This window comes from Molothrus aeneus, chromosome 1 (genome assembly GCF_037042795.1).
Source record: "Molothrus aeneus isolate 106 chromosome 1, BPBGC_Maene_1.0, whole genome shotgun sequence".
NCBI classification, from domain to species: Eukaryota; Metazoa; Chordata; class Aves; order Passeriformes; family Icteridae; genus Molothrus; species Molothrus aeneus.
The window spans coordinates 46649331-46669829 of NC_089646.1; the positions used below are offsets into that span (position 1 = coordinate 46649331).

At 35.5% G+C, this 20499-nt stretch overlaps 1 protein-coding gene across 1 annotated transcript in view; it reads left to right on the forward strand.

The window, feature by feature from the left end:
* Nucleotides 1-20499, forward strand: part of BBS9 (Bardet-Biedl syndrome 9) — a 282783-nt gene that overhangs the window by 29988 nt on the left and 232296 nt on the right. Inside the window, exons 7-9 of the mRNA XM_066556456.1 lie at nt 3219-3303; nt 5012-5195; nt 6425-6554. Of these exons, the coding sequence (XP_066412553.1) occupies nt 3219-3303; nt 5012-5195; nt 6425-6554 (399 nt within the window). The remainder of the gene's footprint in view (nt 1-3218; nt 3304-5011; nt 5196-6424; nt 6555-20499) is intronic.

A 20499-nucleotide genomic window follows, 5' to 3' on the forward strand; every position in this document is an offset into this window, starting at 1 on the left:
TATAAGGCCAACCAGACACAAATCTAATAGATAATAAGAAAGAGAATGTGAAAGATTTTGATGGATAGGCAAGGGAGCATTTGGGTTTACTGTGGAGGACCAGCTTGAGTCCATGGGGCTTTCTGATGCAACCATCATGTTGAGAATTTATCAAATATCCATCTGTTTAGAATCAGATGGATGCTTGAGCAGTGGGACATTGTGGTGGATGTCTGCTGTGAAGCCTTTCTCAAGATGTTTCCTTGTTGCAGACCCTTGTTCTCACAGAGGACTAATGTTAGGGTTATAGACTCTCTATCCCTAGCAGTAAATTGGGGTGGTGTTTGAGGCAGAGCTACTACCTGTGATGAAAAAAATCCACACCCGCTAAAATGGATGAGAAAGTCAGAGCTGTCAGTCTGCTCTGTAAGAGCAATAGTTGTTCACAGTTCTAACCAGCAGGCAAAGATAAGTGATGATGATACTGAAGCCAGTATTTCCTTAACATCTTCATCATGGATAGAAGGACAATGCATGTCCTGAAATTCAAGGACAGTGTCAAATTTCTGGAAGTGGCTCATACAAGAAGGTTAGATAGGTGGCCATTCAGAGGAATCTCATGAGGCTGAAGGAATGGGCAAGTACCTTAAGGATTTTTTTCAGAGGTAATCATACATATTGAAGAAAATAAGAATGCCCCTTTTTATAAATAATGCCGTGGGAATCTAATCCAGAGAATGTTAGTTAAATACAGTGCTTTGTCACACTACCCTCCTTTGTCACCTGTAGTTCTCAAGCAATATTCTTTTCATTTTGCTGCTTAAGATTAATCAGATTATAGGTATCATGTATTGTTTTCTTAAAACTGGACAAGATATACATGCTGCAAGTAAAAGTAATTTAATAAACAGTTAATAATTTTCCTAAGAATTTAAATTCTAATACAGTATTAGAATAAAATTGTAATATAATTTATTAATGCTGTCAAGGAATAAAGAAACATTTTTTCCTTTAAAATGAACATCTCACATGTTTAAATTATGTTCAGATTCTTGACCTTTACAAAAGATGTGGCTACAATTATTCGTCAGTCTCTTATTAAATCAACAGTGTGCCATCCTTACTGTAGGGATATAGTTGTAAAGGAATTTTTCACTTGGTTATTGGTCTTTAATGTCAAATGTTAAGACACTAATGGAACTAATCTCTAGTGTGTGTCTGAAATATTAGGACATTAGAACAGAGTTAAGTAATCCTTTTAAAGTGAAGGAAATAGATATACTAAGGAGAGAAGAGGTTATTTTTATGGTATTGAATAAAAAATACAACAATTCCATCTAGTGTTTTTAGCAGAACAAGTTGCCAAACTTCAAATTACCCATCTTCTTATAGCTCTTACAGACCAATTGCCTCATTCGATAGCAATTTTTGCTGTGTTGGTCCTGAATTCTTTCAAGATCTAAAAGCAAAATGCCTCTTATATGCTTGATGTGATAGCTGAATTGAAAGTTTGTGTTTGTCATCTGTGGCTTGAGTTTTTTTTTCATTACAGACTATATGCAGGTAGCTGGTACTTAAATATCAGTATGTATTGCTGTTTGATGTGAGCTTGATTTGAAACCTCTGTATTAGGTCTCTGATTAGTTATTAAAATGTTATTGTGCTTTCCAAAACTATCAGTAAAATACAGTGAAGAGAAAATTTTGTTAGGTCAGGATCCTTCTTGCTCCTTAACTCAATTTATTCAGTGATTCTGTGAATCTGCAGCTTCTCTTATAAATGTGTTAAACTGAGAAAGGGAAGTAAATTAATTCATACAGAGGGCAGTTAAAGACATCCTAGTTGTACTAAAAGCAGCTCTCTCAGTATTATTAAATAGGTCATGGCATTCAACTTAAACAATTAGATTTTTTTTACTCCAAGTACATCGTTTACCTTTGTAAGTAAAACAATTTTAGAAACTAAAATCCTTCAGTAGCAAGCAGAGAGTCACTGGATAGTTAGGTTTGGAAGGGACCTTTGGAGATCATCTAGTGCAAGCCCTCTGCCAAGCCCCCTGCCAAGACACAGGAATATCCAGTTAGGCTAGTCCAGTGACTGTCTCCAGAGAGGGAAACTCCATGACTCCCCAGTCAGCCTCTGCCTCCTCCCTCAACGTAAAGAAGTTTTTTGTCATGTTGAAGTGGAACTTCTTGTGTTTTAATATATGGCCATTACATCTTGTCCTTTTGCTGCACCACAAATACATTCATGAAATATGAAGAATATTGTTGTCATGATTTTAAATCTCCAACTTTGACAATGAGGAAAAATATGTACTGCTATTTTAGACTGAATTGGAACATTCAGAGTTGTGTTGCTTTAAGCTTCAGAGCTGATGGTACTCCATGACTTTTGGGATCAGTTTAAGTGAGGTCTTATCCTATTGTTTATTTCACTTATGTAGAAACCTACAGATTACCTATGTGCATACAGAGGAAATGGGGTAGATCAGTGAGTTAGGATACCAGCACAAATTCAGGAAACAGTTGCAGAAGAATCAGTGTGGATGCAGTTTGAACACACAACTTTACATAGTTGTAAAGAGGACAGATAGATGTGCAGAGTTTTTATGGCAGTTGATGTTGTTTGTTCAAATGTCTTCATTGCCAATTTTTCTTAGCATGGTTTGTTGGTAGTTAAAATAATAAAACCTCCCCAAAACTTTCAACTTTTGCTAAATGTTCCACCAACTCATTTCAGTTTACTGTGGTCTCTTAGATTGGAGGCACTTTAGTTTGCTTAATGGAGCTGCTTGTAAGTTTCACTATTAGATAGAGCAGATTGTATTTCTGAGTGGTTTAGAAGTTTTTTGAAAGCTTAATAAGAGCAAGAAAAAGTAATTTTTTATTAGAATTCCTATTTCATCATTTGATAATTTGTTTCTTCTATCTTTGTGGTCTGTACTTCTATCTACTAATATTTAGACTGTTGAATTTATTTTAACTCCACATAAAATCTGAATAGAAATGCTTGTTTTAATTTCTACCTTTACATTTAGCTGCTATCCTACACTGATGCTAGTCTTAACATCCTTGCTGACAGTAGGCATGTTGTAGTAGGCTTTCTAACCATCCTCTTAGGCTGTGATTTTACTGTGTATGTGTACTCATGATAATAATATTTTATTTTTTACTTAATGTAGAAGGTAACTACAAAGATACAATTCTAAAAAAATATTTTTTAACTGCCTGTAACAGATACCAAGTGCTGGCATTTGCGACAGATGCTGATGAAAGACATGACACAGAACAGCGAAAACTCAGTTCTGGGAAAAGGCTTGTGGTAAAACCCGTTTATTTTACATCCCCTTTATGGACACTGCACACATATTGAAATGGCTGACGCTAGGTAACGAATGGAAACATTGTCTGCTGACAAGGGACCTCATCCAAGTGCTGCTAAAGGCAATGGAAAGACTCCAGTAGATTTCTATTAAGGTTTCTTTGGGCCTCAGTTGTTTTAGGCTGGGCCTTAAAACTCGTTGTTGTTCTAATGAAAAAGAAAAACAACTGCGGTGAAAATAACTATTTCCAGGGCAATTTGTAATGCAGAACCTACACTGTAGTAAAATAGATAAACAGGTACACTTGAATTATTCCTCATGTTTTTAAATGAAGTCTGATTGTGACTTTGTGTTGTAGAAAATGAATCTCATTCTCCTTAGGGAATCCTTTGTACTTAGAGAATAATTCTCAGTGAAATCTTTCCATACATAGTGTCCTGAACTCTCTTTGTCAAGAACCTGTGGGTTCAGTAGTCTTCTGGAAGTCCCTGTCAGTAATTTGTTTAATATTTGAGCTGCCTCTCTGTAAGATGAAGAGAATTTAATGCTTTGTGGTCCTGCAGTAGAATTGCTTGGCTGCTAAATATACTGCATATATAAAATGCTAGAGATATCATATTTCAGGTACAACAGTAAAATCTTGGGAGAGGATCTTTCTTCCACTGACTTATTGTAGAATTTTTCAAATACTCGTAGGCTGAGTCCTCCATATAGAAGTAGGAGAAGGGAATTTATAAATAAAAAACCTGGAGACTTCATCAGATATACTGCAGATTAAACAGTTTTTTTAAAAATCTAAAATGTGAAGCATGCTTGGAAACAAATGTAATAAGCTGGGTTTTTCCCTTTAACTTTTAAGATGGCACTTCAAGTTTCATATATCAGATATGCCAGGATGTTTGCTGACACATTCTATGCTCTTTAAGCAAAATAATTGGTGCTCTTCATATAGGAAGTGCTGACACTTGAACTTTGATATATTTTTACTTCAAAATTCTAAATTTCAGTTTAACCAGCTTGGCAAAAGTCAAAAGCATTTTTTGCATATGTGTTTAGTTGAAATTTCTCAGAGGAGCTGAAGAAACAAACCAATGAAATGTGTCAATAAGCTGTAGTATTGTTTAAAGACAGGTGGGGCAGGATTTCTAAGTAGCTGTTTATTATATCAATGTACATAGTTGGAGAAGTAAACAAACTATGACATACACCAGCATTTTCCAGATAAGAGGGTGTACATGAGTGTCTGCAAACATAAATACTGTCTTACACACCTAAAACATTTGTCTAGTTTTCCATTTACATATATTGGCAGAATCAGTTGTCACCCTTTACTCTTTATCCTTGTCCTTTAATAACCAAGGACATGTAGTGTGGCAGATGAAAATTACTCTAAATATCTATTCTTGGATTCATTAGTTAAAGTGTGAAGCATTTCCATTTTGAATGAGATGTGTATTTTAAATTCCAGATGTACTTAACTGTTTGCATAGCAAACAATTCATGACTATTAAGATGTTTTTGCTGCTTGAATCACATTAAGGAAAGCTACTGACTGCCCTCAGAATAACAGGATAATTCTTATCCAGAGAAAGACCTTGATTTTGCTTTTCTATCTATGTTAATGATGCGTAATTTGATTAGTTCTGAGTCTTTGTCTTTAATATGCAGTTGTCATTTGATTTTTGAAGCATGCTTTTTCTTTTGAAGGTGGATTGGGTTTTAAACATTGGAGAGCAAGCACTGGATATATGCGTTGTCTCCTTTAATCAGGGAGCTTCTTCTGTTTTTGTGCTTGGTGAGAGAAACTTCTTTTGCCTAAAGGATAATGGGCAAATACGATTCATGAAGAAGCTTGACTACAGTCCGAGTTGCTTCATTCCTTACTGTTCAGGTTTGTAAAAGGAAAACGTAACTTTAGTTTGGTTACTTTTTAATTTTTTTTTTTTTAACCACTGAATAAATATATTTTTTCTGAATAAGCAGACTGGGGCATTGTGCAACCTGGTCTAGTGGAAGGTGTCCATGGCATTTAGGTTAGATATTAGGAAGAAATTCTTGAGTGTGGTGTGACACTGGAACAGGTTGCCCCAATGCTGGCAGTGTTGAAAGCCAGTTTGGATAAGGCCTTGGTCTAATGGGAGGTGTCCCTGCCCATGTTAGTGGGAGCTGGGACTTGATGATCCTTAAGGTCTGTTATAACCCAAGCCATTCTGTGATTCTGTGAGTCTATGATCGGTAGAATCATAGAATTTGGAACTCTCTTTTTGAACAAGGCAGGTTTATTTTCAAATGTTACTTTTTGTGAAGTGCCATAATTTTTAGAATCTAAATATTTTCTTATCACCAAATGAAGATACTTATCTGATGCCCAGCTATGAAAGCAACAAACATGGAAGAATGACAGTCTTTAGAAGAGTAAACTAGTGTTTGAGGACCTTCTGCTTGAGGACCTTTTGATTTACGACCTTCTGATATTTACAGATTCTTAAAAATATCAAAGTTTATTGTTATTACATTGGTGGAAACAACTTGGTTAGATACTTGGTTCAAATTATAGACTATTAATACCTATTCTCTTTTAATGTTTCAAAAACTATCTGATAAGTTTTTGACAGTATGTCTCCTTTTGAACTTGAAATATAATTTTAATCTGAAGAAATTTGATCTTAGCAATCTTCACATTTTGTACTTTCTGATTTGAATTGTACTATAAAAAAACCCTATAAATGCATGCACATTTAATTGGTATTCACAAGTGAAAGAATTAGTGAATAGTGTAAATAGCAGACATTTAATCGATGTGTATTTTGTCATATCTATCCTGGCATGTCAACATGGCCATTATGAGTCTTTGTCATGTTTTAAATTACCAAACATGGCTGGCCAGAACCCTAGAAAGTTGTGGCATGTATTGTGAAATATGCTATTAAAATTGGTATCCATAATTAATTACATATATCCTTGGTTGTGTCAATGTAACTTTCCTAACTTTTGATGCTTTATAATAAATTAATTTATAACAACTAATGGATTAAAAATAAAAGAAAACATAACTATAAAGAAAAGTACTGTCTTTTGAAAAATCTTTCATCCTAAAATTGTTTTTTTGTCTTTGAACAGTACGAGAAGGAACAATAAACACTTTAATTGCAAACCACAATAAAATATTGAATGTTTATCAAGATATTACATTGAAATGGGCCAGTCAACTTCCCTGCATTCCTGTATCAGTAAAAGTAGCGAATTTTCAGTAAGTAGCTTGTTAAAGTTTACTTTTTACTTAGATTAATCTCTGGTTTTAGATTTATCCGTGTATAGATCCTAACAAACAGATCTGAGGTATGTAACAAATAAGGTAACTTTTAAAGGGAAAATTCTAAATTTTTTTCCTTTGTTTTGTAAGATGTTCATTTTAATAATGAGTGCGTGTCCTGGGGTAACTTTATGATGCTTTATGTATGCTAGAACAATACTAGAATTGCTCTATTGTGCTTTAGATTTCCTGGTTTTTTTGAGTGAAGTTTGAACCTGGAATCACATAGCTCCAGGCCAGCAGCTTCTTTCTGAAAAGAATGAAAAGTGTGGTTGTGCAATCTGGCAAGGTCCTTCCCTGAGACAGGAAAATAGGGAAGCTCACTGAAAATCTGTTCTTCATTAAGTGTTTCAGAGCATATGCATTCCAGAGATGATTTGTTAGAACAGATTACTAAAATCCAATGTTAAATTATGGAAATAAAAGAATGTTTAGATTGCAGAGGGCTGCACTGCACCAGAAGAAAACTCCTCCTAAAAGAAGCATGAGACAGATCAAGGAAAAAGTGATTGGGTGAAGAGAAGGTAGGATGTGTTTATAACTTGTCCTGGGACTGTCACTGAGATAAGCAAACCACAGAAAGGTTCAGCCAGTGTTTTTATACAGTCCAATTTAGGCCTGTACTGTGTGCCCCCAGAGCTGGGCTGGGTGCTGGTTGCCCAGTGCCTATGACCATAGGGGATGCAGCAGGATCATGTAGATCTGATCCTCAGCAGGCTGGTGGCTGCTGGGCCAACATACACTGGATTGCTAAACATTTGATCATAAGTCAAGCATTTTACCTCCAAACAAATGGAAATAGAACATCTGACTAACTAGCTTTACTGAGTTGTGCAGTCATCTGATGGATGTTTGTGTCTTGTTTGTTACTAATAGATACAAAATTTAAAAAAAAATATTCATAATTTATTTTTTTAGGAGAGAGTTGGGCTGGCTTTCATCCAACAAGATGTCTTAACAACTGAAAAATAATGAACAGTCTCAGTGGGCCACTTAGTATAACACAGAAGCTAATTATACAGGATACAACAGTACAGCTTTTGAAGTATGGAAAAAAATATTTGAATTACAAAAATTTGAAAAAAACCACTGACGTTTACAATAGCAGATTGCACTAACATTTGTATATACAATTACTTGTTTGGGAACCCATTATATTGAACCATCTGTTTCAATAATGTGTCTAAAATGTTTATGCAGCTTCTGCCTGTTCCCTGTGAACTTCAACACTCAGCAGTTTGATATTAGGGAGAAATTTCAGAGCCTAAAATCTGTCCCAGCTCAATTTGCTAGTCAGAATTCCCACAGACCTACGAATGCCAGGGTTTGACTGGAGGTTGTGTTCTTTAGCAGGTAGAGAGGCAGCAATGCAGTGATGCAAACCTCTTTATACAGGTACTGATGAACCAAGGAACATCTGTATGCCTGCCCCCCATGGCCTGAAAGGCATTGGGAGAGATGCAGGGCTGTGTGTTTCTGAGCTATGCTTTTACCTGTCTATTGGAAAATATGCAGTATGCTTGTACTTCCTTCTGGCATTAAAAAAAATGAGCTAAACAGCAAAAACTGTAGTAAAGCCTATAGAGATAGTAATTTGGCTTAAACAGGGCATATATGTTTCTTTTGGTGGGTTTTTTTAGTATTTTGAAAGGGAATTCTTTGTGAGTCAATGCGATAATGATTTTCTTGTACTCAAGAGAGACCTCCGTCTTAGTTGGGGCCTCTGAGCACAGCACTACTGTAACATAAATAATATTAAGGACTTTAATAAGCAAAAAGTTGTTAATCCTACACTGCTGAAAGACTGAAGTGCCTTAAATACAATGTATGCCAATTAATTACTTTCTTCACTTTTATTGCAATAATACTTACAAAGTAAGTGGAGCACTCTGAAACAGTTGTCTCTACAGTTCATACATGTTCATTTGTATTTTCCCCTTGGCATAATGTCTGTTAGTTCTAATGTGTGACTCTAGCTTGCTGGATAAGAAAAACACAATTAGAAGCTATTTTATGTAAATCCCTTGGGGCAGGAGTAATGATTGCCTCACAAAAGCATTGTGATTCCAGTGTATGCCCCTCATTATTTATGAATTGATTTTTCCTCTTAAAATAACATGTAATACAGTATTTCTCTATTGGAATACCAGTATGTAGAAAAAGATAATAATATACTACAACATTTGAGATTAAATCCCAGTACAAACTGCTTGATTTCCATCACATTCTCAGAAACATGGAAGAAAAAATAGAATCAAGGAGAAGTGGTTACTAAGAATATTTTGGGTGTTTCTGCACTCTAAAAGTTATGAGTTTTTAAGCTGTTAAATTACACTTTTTGCCTTCTGTTAAAACCTCAATGCTCTCTGTCAGGATGTTGAAAATTTGCTTCAAAATCTTGTGATCAGAAACTTGAACTACAGGCAAAATTTTGGGTGCTTATCTTATTCTGGGTTTTTCCTGAATATCTCTGTGACTAGTCACTGAACTTCAAGTTCAGTTCTTGTAATTATTATAGAAGTTTGTCCCTTATTTTGTTGGAAGTTTATGTTCTGGTTCTGCTAATATATATTAGTTACTGTTTCTGACATATTTTTAATGTCAAGGGGACTCCTACATATTTCACACTGCCTGGATTGCTTCAGAAGTGTAACCACTTAGACTGACAATTTCAATTAATTTGAATTGCTTAGGTCTCTGTCTCAGCACAAATTTATCTTCCCATGGATAAGCCTGCTTGAACAGTTACATTTTTGTGTGCCCTGGGTTGTTATCCTTCAAGCTGTGGCTGTGCAAACACGTTCTCACTGAAGCTGAAACTCTTGAAGAAAATGGTTTAGAAGAAGAAAATGGTTCTGCCTGAGTTGATTAAAAACCCCCAAACATCCACCCACCAAATCCACAAACAGCCCCTCCCAAACCTTTCTAGAGTGGTTTGAAGAGAAACTGTCCATATGCTGCAGCTAAAACAGCTGAAATCTACAAAAGTTGCACGAAGGAGTGATAAGAATCCCTACTCTGCTCAGAATTTCAGTGTTGAAATAGCAGTTGTAAGCAGCAGTATTTGCTTGGTATTCATTATAATTATGTAAGTATCTTCATAGAATTGACTTTAAAGTCCATTCCCTTTTTTCCTGCACTTGAGTTTCCATTTTTCTGTTTCATGAGAGACCTCTAAGACCTACTTTGTACCTCTGCATCTCCTTTGCAAAGGAAATTTTATAAGCAGTATCTCTTACACTTACAGATTATAAATGTTACAATTTTGTCACTGACTGATGCTTCTTGAGATGTGTTAAGATTTCTTTTTCTCTGTCTCTTTCTCTTCTCACTTTTTTTCACAAGTTGTATTTGTTTTCTGTATCTGAATTATTCTGTCTCCATGTTCTTGACCATAAAAGGTCCTTGGAGTAGATTATAATACCTAGACAACTATTTTTCTATTTATTTGACACTTGGCAGAGCTGTTTCACAGAGTGCATCTTTTAATGGCTGATTGATTGCACTGAGTATTAATTGCTCTGTCCTTGTTGGCCTGAAACTAGAACATTATGTTAAGGTGCATTTGGTCTGAGGCAAAATAGCTCATGTTGCCAGCCTCTGGGATATTTCTGTCACAAACATCTGAAATGCCAGTGTGAGTTGAATTTAAACACATAGATAGAGAATTATATATACACTTATTTAGAGTTTGGATGTAGTCTCAGGAAAGGGGTTTCTGTTTTGATTACTACCAAGTTATGAACCTGTGTTTTGCCATAGGAAAGCATGAAACCTTTAAATTGGGGACTATTTTTTTCTTTTTTTCCTTCTGAATATTTTTAAAGTTCACTACTCTCCATTTTATTTCTTGGTTTTGTTTGTATACAGTCTTCAAGTTATATCTGATAAGCCGGTGAATGCCAAAAGGTAGCTTGACTTTTTTCTTTTAAAATGAAATGGACTGCAAACTTGCTCAAATACCTCTTTTCTTCAAATCAGTGTTTCACAATGTGTCTAATTTTGGTTATTTGTGCTTTTGATTGTCCGCCAAGAAATGAAGTCTGGTGGTATACATATGGCAAAAAAATGTTGATTTCATGTGGAATTTATCAGCAGGCACAGTTCAAACAGGAAGCCAGCCTCAGAGTTTAGGGGGTGTGTTGTGGGAAAGATATTTCTTCCTTCTCTATTCTGCTGGGGACTCTTAGTACTTTAGTACTTTAGTTTATCACCAAATGTAATGGTTGATTGAAGGATATTTTCCCCTTCAGCCACATTAGAATTTGGTTAGTAATACCCAAAAGAAAAAATTTAGAGCCACTGTAGTGAGGCAGAGATTTGTGAGTTTGTGTTTGGGATAAGTCACCTGTTCTGAATATGGCAAATTGTGATTTAATTTCCTACATTTGTGAACCCATTATTTCAAAACTTGTGGTTTTTATATAGAGTCAGTTGTGCATACTGTTGTGCTGTGCAGGGCCAGGAGCTGGACTCAGTGATCCTTGTGGGTCCCTTCCAACTCAGCATGTTCTGTGATTCTCTAGTACTTGTCTGTAGGTAGCTGGATGCTTTGCATATGCAGTGTCTCTTGTTTTTAGGAGCTACATCTGGGAATTAGAATACAGAAACCAATTTTATTTTGTGATCATTTTTATCTACCTCTATATCTGTGAGTGAGACTGTTCTTCATGGAAGAAAGATTCTTGAAAAGAATAAACCCCGTAACGATGCATGTGCCATGTAAAATGTGAGGTTGCTTTTATTACCTGGGGTTGACAGGTATGGACAAGTTGATGAAAGTAGCTAGAATATTTGCTTTCACTTTCGTTTATTTGATAGATAAATATCATTTACTTGGTAGTGGAACAGCGTGTTTTCTGAAGTGGAAATACAAAGAAGTCTGGAAAGGTTTTTTTATGCCAAAGTAATTTATTACCTCCAAAGAATTAGAATTTCTGAGTTTCTTAAAATATTAGATTTCTAGCACTCAACCTTTTAGCTTGAGTTAAGCTAGTAAATAGATTTTCATTATTTGAGATGGGGAAAAATAGATTTTCTTTTTTAAACAAATGTAGCTGTTGAAAAGTCAGGAAATAGAGTAGACTTTATATGGTCAAGATGACAAGCGGGGTTACTTAGCAAGCTTTATCCACACTTCAGCTCTTTATGAACTTCAAGTCTGTCTAGGTTTATTTGGAACAGTCATCCTATAAATATATCATAGGGTCCCATGAATCATCACTGATTCCGTTTTGCTCAGTTTGCAATCAGGAAGTGATTTCTGTCTGCAAATTGCCAGTACTGCTTCTCCAAGTATGATCACTGTAGTCTTGACTTTTGGGGTCATGCCTGAACTCCTAACATTGGTACATGAACCATGAGCCCGTTATGACTGTGTCAGGTAGTAATATATTCATCAGCCATCTCTTGAAACCAGCTACCCATGGGCTATTGGTGGTAATTTTCTGACATATGCAGTTCTGTATTTGATTTTGCTGAATTAGAGGCCAAAATTTATTACTTTAAGGTTGCATTGTGTAGGCTGAGATGCAGGAGATCCTGCAGTTTACTGAATCACTGAAAAATTACTGATTTAAGTTGCTATAGTAGTGTCCAATTTTCTTACTACTTATAAGACAAAATAAAGTGAATCATTACATCTAGAATTTGTAACATTGTTCTTGTATGAGTCTCTGCCCTTGCATAAATAATAAAGAAGCAGAGACTTTGACTAATGAAGGGACTGAAATTTAATTTTCTATGTGATCATGTTAATAAGTGTTTGAATATTGAACTGTCCCACGTGGTGCTGATAGCCATGAGTACTGGACTTTCTCTCAGGATATCCCCACTTGTGTTACAGTTACGAAGGTGCATTGCAAAAGAGTATTTTACAATATTTTAACATACAAGTTAGTTTTAAAGACAGTGACTTCTAATTTACTAAAGCAAGAGTTTCTTGATGTGTACTGAGTTATCATTTTACTCCAACTCTACTAAAAATCATTCACTAAAATGATGAGTACCTGCAGAAAAATTCCAAGTGCTTTAACCCTGGGTGTGAAAGAATATGTGAGGAAGGCTTGGGTGGGTTTTATGACTTAGTACCTTACTGCGTGTTACAATACTCTGTTCCTATCCAGTCTCTCCCCATCAGTCTGCAGCTTGACTGCAAGGCTGAGGATTTTTGGTGACTGAGACAGAGATTGTTCCTACACTACTTCCAACACACTTGAAGCATAGGCCAATGGACATGTGGTGCTGCACTTCAGGGTTGCCCATTTTGCATTTCTAAGGGGAACACTCTGCTGAAGGAGATATTGTGTTTATTGCATTTAAAACTAAACCTATCTTTCCCACAACACCAAACAATAAAGAGTTTTACAGTTAATGCAGTGAATAGAGAGAATAATACTTTTTCCTTTTTGAAAAATATTTAATACAATGCTCTCTTGGGATTTTCTGATTTATTAGTATTTCATAGTATTAGAATGGTTGGTAAGAAATGTGTGGTTTGTGTACTTACTGGTCTAATGAGGTTTAAAGTCCCTGTAGGGTGCTGTTCACTGGCTTCATAGAACAAGACTTGTGTGTATGAGTAATAGCTTGAGCCTGACATAGTTAACTTGAGCCTGACATAGTTAACTTGCTTGCAACTTCATGGCACTTTATCTGAATAAAATTATGTAAAAAGTCTCTAATTCAGCAACCTGTCTCCTTAAAGAAGAGAACATAAACAAGGGTTTAAATTCTTTGTTTTGACTCAGGATTAATTTCCAGATTTGAACTCATATGTAGCCCAACAGACTGATGAGTTTAATTTAAATAAGTTAGGTGAATCAAAAAATTGGAGTTCAAAATTCTGGTGTATAGTCATTGGTTGATAATGTGCTTTTATGAAATTTTAGCATCCAGTATTTAAAAAAAAATACTAAAATCTGCCATGAGTTTGTTAGTGAGAAAGTATTGGCCTGGTCCAAATATGAACTTGAAGTTAAAACTTTTTTTTGGCACAGAACTGTAGTATGTTGGGTGGTTGGATGAATGTACTTTATGTAGCTGGGCTCTCCAAACAGTAGAAAGGCAACAGGAATTACAGGAATTGAATTTAACTGGAAAAAACATGGAGAAATATTGTAGTTGAATTAATTCTATAAGGTGTGAAAGTGCAACCACATATATGGTAATACTGGGTGGAGTCAAAATAAAACTCCCCTCATTGAATTTTTTAGCTATCCAGGTGCTTGAAAATACTTTGTTCTTCATTCCAGCCCATCTGTTATTCCTTATTATAACTGACATCACCACAGCTACCATAACTGTTAAAGGATCACTGTATAAAAATGGCAAAAATTACATATAAACCCAGCAAAACTTAGCACTTATTACACAGTTTTATGGAAAGAAAACTGCAGGAATCAAACTTTATAGTTTGTTGAAAGATTTTCCCTTTCTGTGTAGTAGTACTGTAATAGAGGCAATGCCAGTTATGACGTACAGTATGAACTGTTCAGTTTTATACATGTATATATATAAATTTTTATTTGAGTGGTCTGTAAGAATGTTGCCTGATCTGAGAAATTAAATGCAGAGATTTCTAGAATCTTTCTACTTAAACATAATTGCATTTTAAAGAAATATTTTTAAGGGGAAAAAAAAGATTACATCTGTTTTTCTCATCGCTGATCTGCCACTAGATTTTTGAGAGATGGCAATAGAAAATACAACCCTTTTCAAAGATCTTTTGAAGAGATAAATTTAATATGTGTATCCTAGCTGCAAAATATGAATGTGATTGTATTTCTTTTACTTTAGTAGGTTTCTGATCCTGAAAATGACACAGATGTGCCACATACTATATCCAGCATATACTGTGATTTTCTAGCAAGCCAGCTTCAAATGGTGTTTACTCTATGATGATAAGCACATGCCCATATTGCCAGTTCTCCTAATTTTATTGCATGTCACTTATTTGCTTTTTCAAAAAAACCTACTTTTTACACTCATATGATTTTGTAAGTGTTTCAACTTTAGAATAGCACTGAAAATATTGCTACCTTCATGGTTCTAGAGAAAACCTTAAAAGTGGAAATTCTCAAGAATAAGAAGGCAAGTAACTCCCCTCTAGTATTTTAAATAAGGTCCTTGTGTTTGAACAAATATCATGGGGGTGTTTTTGGCTAGCCCATTATTTGTGTGTGCCAGTTGTTGTGACAGAGTGGACTATAACTTGTATCAGGTTCTGAACTCTCAGTCTTGGAGCTGGTTATTGAGCAGCGCATTGGAATTTATGGATGTATTCTGACACTCTACCCATGAAAGTGCTGGGTGTCTTGTTTGAAAAACAGTTTTATGAAGAGTTTCAGTCTGTTGATTTTGAATGTCTTGATTATTATGCTAATAACCTGAAAGACTTTTTTTTGTACACTGAGGAGCACATGGGGCATTTATGTCAAGCTGTGGAACTGAGAGGCAGCAAGTAGTGCAAAGTGCTAGAGATGCTTTGAAAAAACAGTTTTGTTCTTTACCAGACAGGGTGAGGATACAATTATAAATATTGTCAAAACTAATAGTAGAAAGTGTACACACTTTTCCCTTACTGAAATGCTGGTGAATTTTGAAACTTGCAGGCAACTGTGAAGAGAAAGAGATGTAAACTAATTTGAGTTGAGTGTTTTAAAAGTTATGCAATTCTTCAAGCTTTCAGAATAAATCTGTTTTAAAGACACATTATGGTTATTCTTGTTCACCTCTTTATAATCTGTGCGTGGTCTAATTTTCCTTGTGTACCTCCCAGTATTATCTTACAGGAAGCCAACCATTAGGAATATACTTTATCTAAAATGATAAACTTAACTGGAATGTAGATTTTATCAGTGAATCTCCTTGCTTCTCTTTTATTTTGGAAGCAGAGATCCCAGGGGCCTCTCCAGCTTGCCTGTAGCGATATGAACGCTAACCTCTACCTGGAAGTGGGAGAAGAGAAGGCTTAGAGGAAGGATAAATGTTGAGGCTCTCCATATCATAAATTCACAATGGCATAGCTGTTAGTAGAGCCCTTGAAAGCTGTTATATACTTGTCTGTCTGTGAGGGAGCTTGGGCTTGAAACAGATTGTAGGTTTCACATGAAAAAAGTGCAAATGCAGAAATACACTCTAAGAGAGAATGAAGCATGGAGATGTTTAAATGTGTCACAGCTGGCGTTAATTTTTTTTCTTGTTGCTAATGCTGGTACTGTCACAGAGAAATCACAATGCAATTTCTCTTGTTTCTTGTTATTTAGAGCTCTGACATATAGGCTGCACTCTTACTAAAGTAATCCAGTTTGCTTGTCAGTCCTCACGTTCATTTTCAATTCTCCTAATGCCACTAAGTGTCTTAGATATGGAACTGTGATACTGAGGAATGCAATGTGTAAATTATGAATTTTTCCTTGAATACATTATACTTCAGCGCTCTTTATATTTTTTTGCTTAAAGCAAGAACATATATATCTGGAGGCCTCTGTCACCACTCTGAATATTATGTTTTTATTCTATTTGGTGATAAATACTAATTTTACTTTAAAACTGTATTTTGGATAGCTATCTGCTGTAATTTTTAAATAAAAATTTTGTTAGATCTGAAATAGTTTTGATTTTATATTTAAAACAAGAAACAAGGTCGGTAATCCTTCAGATAAAATTCTGCATTTTGTATGCAGCTTGTAGCATGAGCTTAAATTTCATGCCTAGTCTGCCTGTATTAGTGTGTGGTGTGTGTGTTCCCTGCCTGGAGGGACCAGAAGGTTGTCTCATGCAGAAGGTTGTCTCATGAGAAGGTTGTCTTATGCAGGCTGTCTCATGTGTGTCCCAGGGTATTTACTGTTAAATATTAGCCTGGTAAGATTGTCATGTGCCAAGGAAATAACTGTTAAGCTGTTACAGTGACCCTGGTAAAAAACCCCGCACCTTATAACCCCGCTTCACATAATGTGACGTGGTAGCGCTCAGGGCTCACCTGTATGACAGCTCTGCTGCCCCGCAGGTGGCAGTAGTGCTCTGGCAGAAAGGACCCCCGACCCAAACTCCTGGGAGTAGTGCTTGCTTTTAACTTGGCAGTAAAAGTAAAAACAGTCAATTTCCTTTTCTTCTTCTTTATTTTTTCTTCTTTTATTCTTTTTTGTTTTGTTTGATGGAAAATACTCCTTTTTATTTGGTTGCTGGGCGGCATTTTAGGCAGAGTCTTTTTCAAAGAGAAAACTACACAAGGAGGACTACAAAAGCTAAAGCCTGGTGAAAGTTTGTCCTGGTGTTGGCTGCTTTGTTGTTTTGCTGTGTAGTGGTGCCATGTAAAGCTGCTTGTGGAGATGTCTTCACTCACAAGCAGGGAACAAAAGTACCCATATAGGACCTGAAAGGTGGAGAATTCTTCAGCCATTTAAAATGGTCACATTCAGGTTTTACTCAGGTCTGGCCCTCTGCATTTCAGTGTTTATAAGAGGGGATAAATGTTGACATGTTGTTCTAGTCATAACTTCCCTTTTAAAACTGCTTTTGCATTGGTTATCAAGATGAAATCATGTTTCATTTCCCTCTTCTTCTTGCATGCACTTTATAATTTTTTAAACTAGTTTAGTATCTGGTATTCTTTTAAGGTAACATACAAATGGGAAAGATGAAGGATGCTTTTCTGTAAAGCAGTCCCTTTATGTTATTTAATATAATTACATATTGTTAAATAATTATATTTGAGCACTATGTTTACATTATTTGTTTGTGTGTCCTCTGCAGAGTGTGCAAAGCATGCTAAATATATAATATAAAGAGTTTAAAAAAATTTTAATTTTTAATATTAATTAGGTTGTCTGTTTTCATGTGTAATAGCAGCATGGGGAAGGTTCACACATGTAAGTATTACTTCTAATGTAAGTTGAACCAAGATTTTTTAACTGAGGAAAGCATTTTAAAGAAGCCTGAGAGTGCTCTAGAGATCTGCAGGACAGTTGGGTATCAGCAGTAGCTTGCATTGAGTCACACTCAATGTACTTTGAATATTCAGCTGTGGGCATACTTGAGATTTTGGAGTGTGTGTTTAATAAAAGTTAGATGGACTTTTCACTTTTATTCCCATTAGTTCATGTTAGAAAATTCTTATAGTTAGTTATTCCTAGTGTGATCTTCCATTAGCATCTTTTACAGATACTTCATGTAGTTATGCCTTAAAATGATACTGAAATGGTAGTGAACTTAGAATAATTTAGGTTTTCAAAAGCACTAAACTAAAAAGTGCTATTGAGATATGCTCTTGCCTAAAATTACCTCAAAGGGTGATAAAATGAGGAGAGAAATGGATTCAAAATGCTTGAACACAATTCCAGGAATTAGTTTCCTAGTTTAGTAGTTTTTATATAATACATTGTCAATAAGGAACAGAAAGTAGTATTGCAGAGAATCTTGTTTTCTAAAATGGTTAGTTTGAGTAATAGCAATTAAGGCCACTTCTGAAATTGAAGTAGAAATTTTATGAGCTAATATAAATAATTAAAGCTGCAAATGGTGTCAATAACCAGACCTTGTCCTAAGAGTTGTCCAAAGCTTAGCATGTGTCATTCAAGTAAAACAGAACTACTGATTCAACCTCTAAATCAATTGTTTGAGTGATCAGTTTGGTATTATATAACTGGAAACATGCAAAGCATTTTAATTTCTTCAAGAATTATGTTATGAGCAATTTGTTTAGTAAGAAAAGACCTACAAAAAGCATATGCCATTATTATTACCCAGAATCCAATAAAAGATAGTTTTTCAAATTATTACCATATGTGTGTAGGAGTTGCTTTGTACTGTAAAGTTATTTTAGATATCAGAATAATTTGTTTTATACTTTGAGTTCCTCACTGTTAAAATGTCCCCTTAGATTTACTATTACTCTGACTATTGTGTGATACATAGTAAAAAAAGAATAGCTTACAATAAAAGAAATTTAACAAGTACTAGAAATTCCAGATTGTATGCAAAATGTGCCAAATGAAGTAATGGTATTTGCAAGGATATTGTGTGAGAGCAGTAGCTGTGGGGAAAGTTCTATAAAACTGTTTAATATGCTTCCCCTCCCCCTGCTGTCCTCAACCACTGTTAAAAAAAGATTGAGAAAATAGTGCAATTTTGACTGGTTGACAAACATTCCAACAGAGAAATGAATGTATTATAAAAAAAATATTAGAACTGCTTACCCATATTTTTCTTATTGTTTCTGTTGATGTGCAAATTCATGGACCGCTTTTAACGAGGAAAGATTACTGAGAAAGGCTTTTTTATACTTAGGTATGTTTCATGTTGAACAATCTTCTTGTTTGGGACCCAGCAGAACACTAACTGAAGCAAAGGAAAATCGTAGTTTGTAATGCTGCTTTCTTAAACTAATGCTTTTGTCTCTGATAGTGTAGACGTCAAGGGTGTCATGACTATCAGAAAAGCTGGTTGAAATGAGTTCATTTTAAGGTGGAGCTTCTGAATGTGCATTCTGTAATGCTGACTCAGAAGTTAAGCCAGGCATAATTTACATAGGTAAATCACCTCATTAGTTTAAATGGATCTCCTTTGATAGACTGATTAGCTGCAGATGACTGCCAGCTTAATTGTGTATAGGAAGGGCGGTACTTACAAACCACTTTTGAATGTATTATACCTTAGTAGTATATCATCAAAGATTTATTGCTGACTTTGTAGCGATATTTCTTCATGCCCTTTTGATTTACATTCAGATTCCTCATGGATCTTTCCTTATTAGATTAACAGATGCATACTTTTGGGAAAAAATGTTAAGATTGTCCAAAGCCGTTGCTGGACAATTCTAGAAATTGTCTTGTTTTCAGAAGTTTTCTTTATCCAGTTGTAGAAAAAGCTCTTGGTGCTGTTTCTCTTGTTTTGCCCCCCCACCCCTTAAAAAAGTCATTATTTGCTATAATTTGGTAGCAAAGAGTGGGGCAGTACATTTGGTAGCATGCACTGCCTCAACAATGCCCCAGTTTTAAAGACTTTGCTGCACCCCTGACCAATATGGCAAAGCTCCTTGCAAACATTTGGCAGATGCTGACAAAATTCTGTGCATTGGGTGTTATTTGCATGCTTGCTAAGGTTGTGTTGTGGTGCAAGTATTCAGAATAGTCTGTCTCCTAGCATTTCTCATATTAGGGAACTCAGGTTTGTCCCAATGTATTTGTTTCATGTGCCATCCAGAATTCTGTAAGCACAGGTTTGTGTTGTACCAAGCTTTTTGGATATAAGAAAATTAGGATGGGCAGTTCTGCATGTAATTGAAAGAACAGACCCAATCCTGAGCAAAGAAACCAACAACAAATCAACAACAAATATCCAAGTAGCGAGAGAAACTAGGACTCATGCGTAGTTTCAGTTCCTGCTGATAGTTTACAGTTTGTCAGAAAGTCCCTTTAGGATACAAGCCCCAAGCTCACAGGTCACAAAAAAGTCATGACATTCACAGGATGGCTGCTAGCACAGGTACTGGATATGTAAGTTGAAAATTAGTATAAGTCTTCCACTTATTTTTCTTCAAGTATTTGTTGTGTGAGTCTTGGCATCTCCAGCCTTATGGTGCTCACAAAGACAGCTTCCTGTTACCTTTTTGGTAGGGTGTGCTGAAAAGTTGCATGTTAAAAGTTGCAGTGGTAGATGGAAGCTTTTCTGTAGCAATAAGCAGTAGTCCCAAAAAAGAAGACTGTTTCTGTTTAAGATGAGCTTATGTGGTAGATAAGAGGAACATTGTGTTTGAGGCCTTTGATGTGTGTTCTGTTCAGAGGGCAGTTCAGATTTGCATATTCCAGCCTCAGTGAAGGGCTGACTGGAGGTACCTGCTGTCCAAAAAACCCTCACAAGCAGTTTCCATACATTCATAATT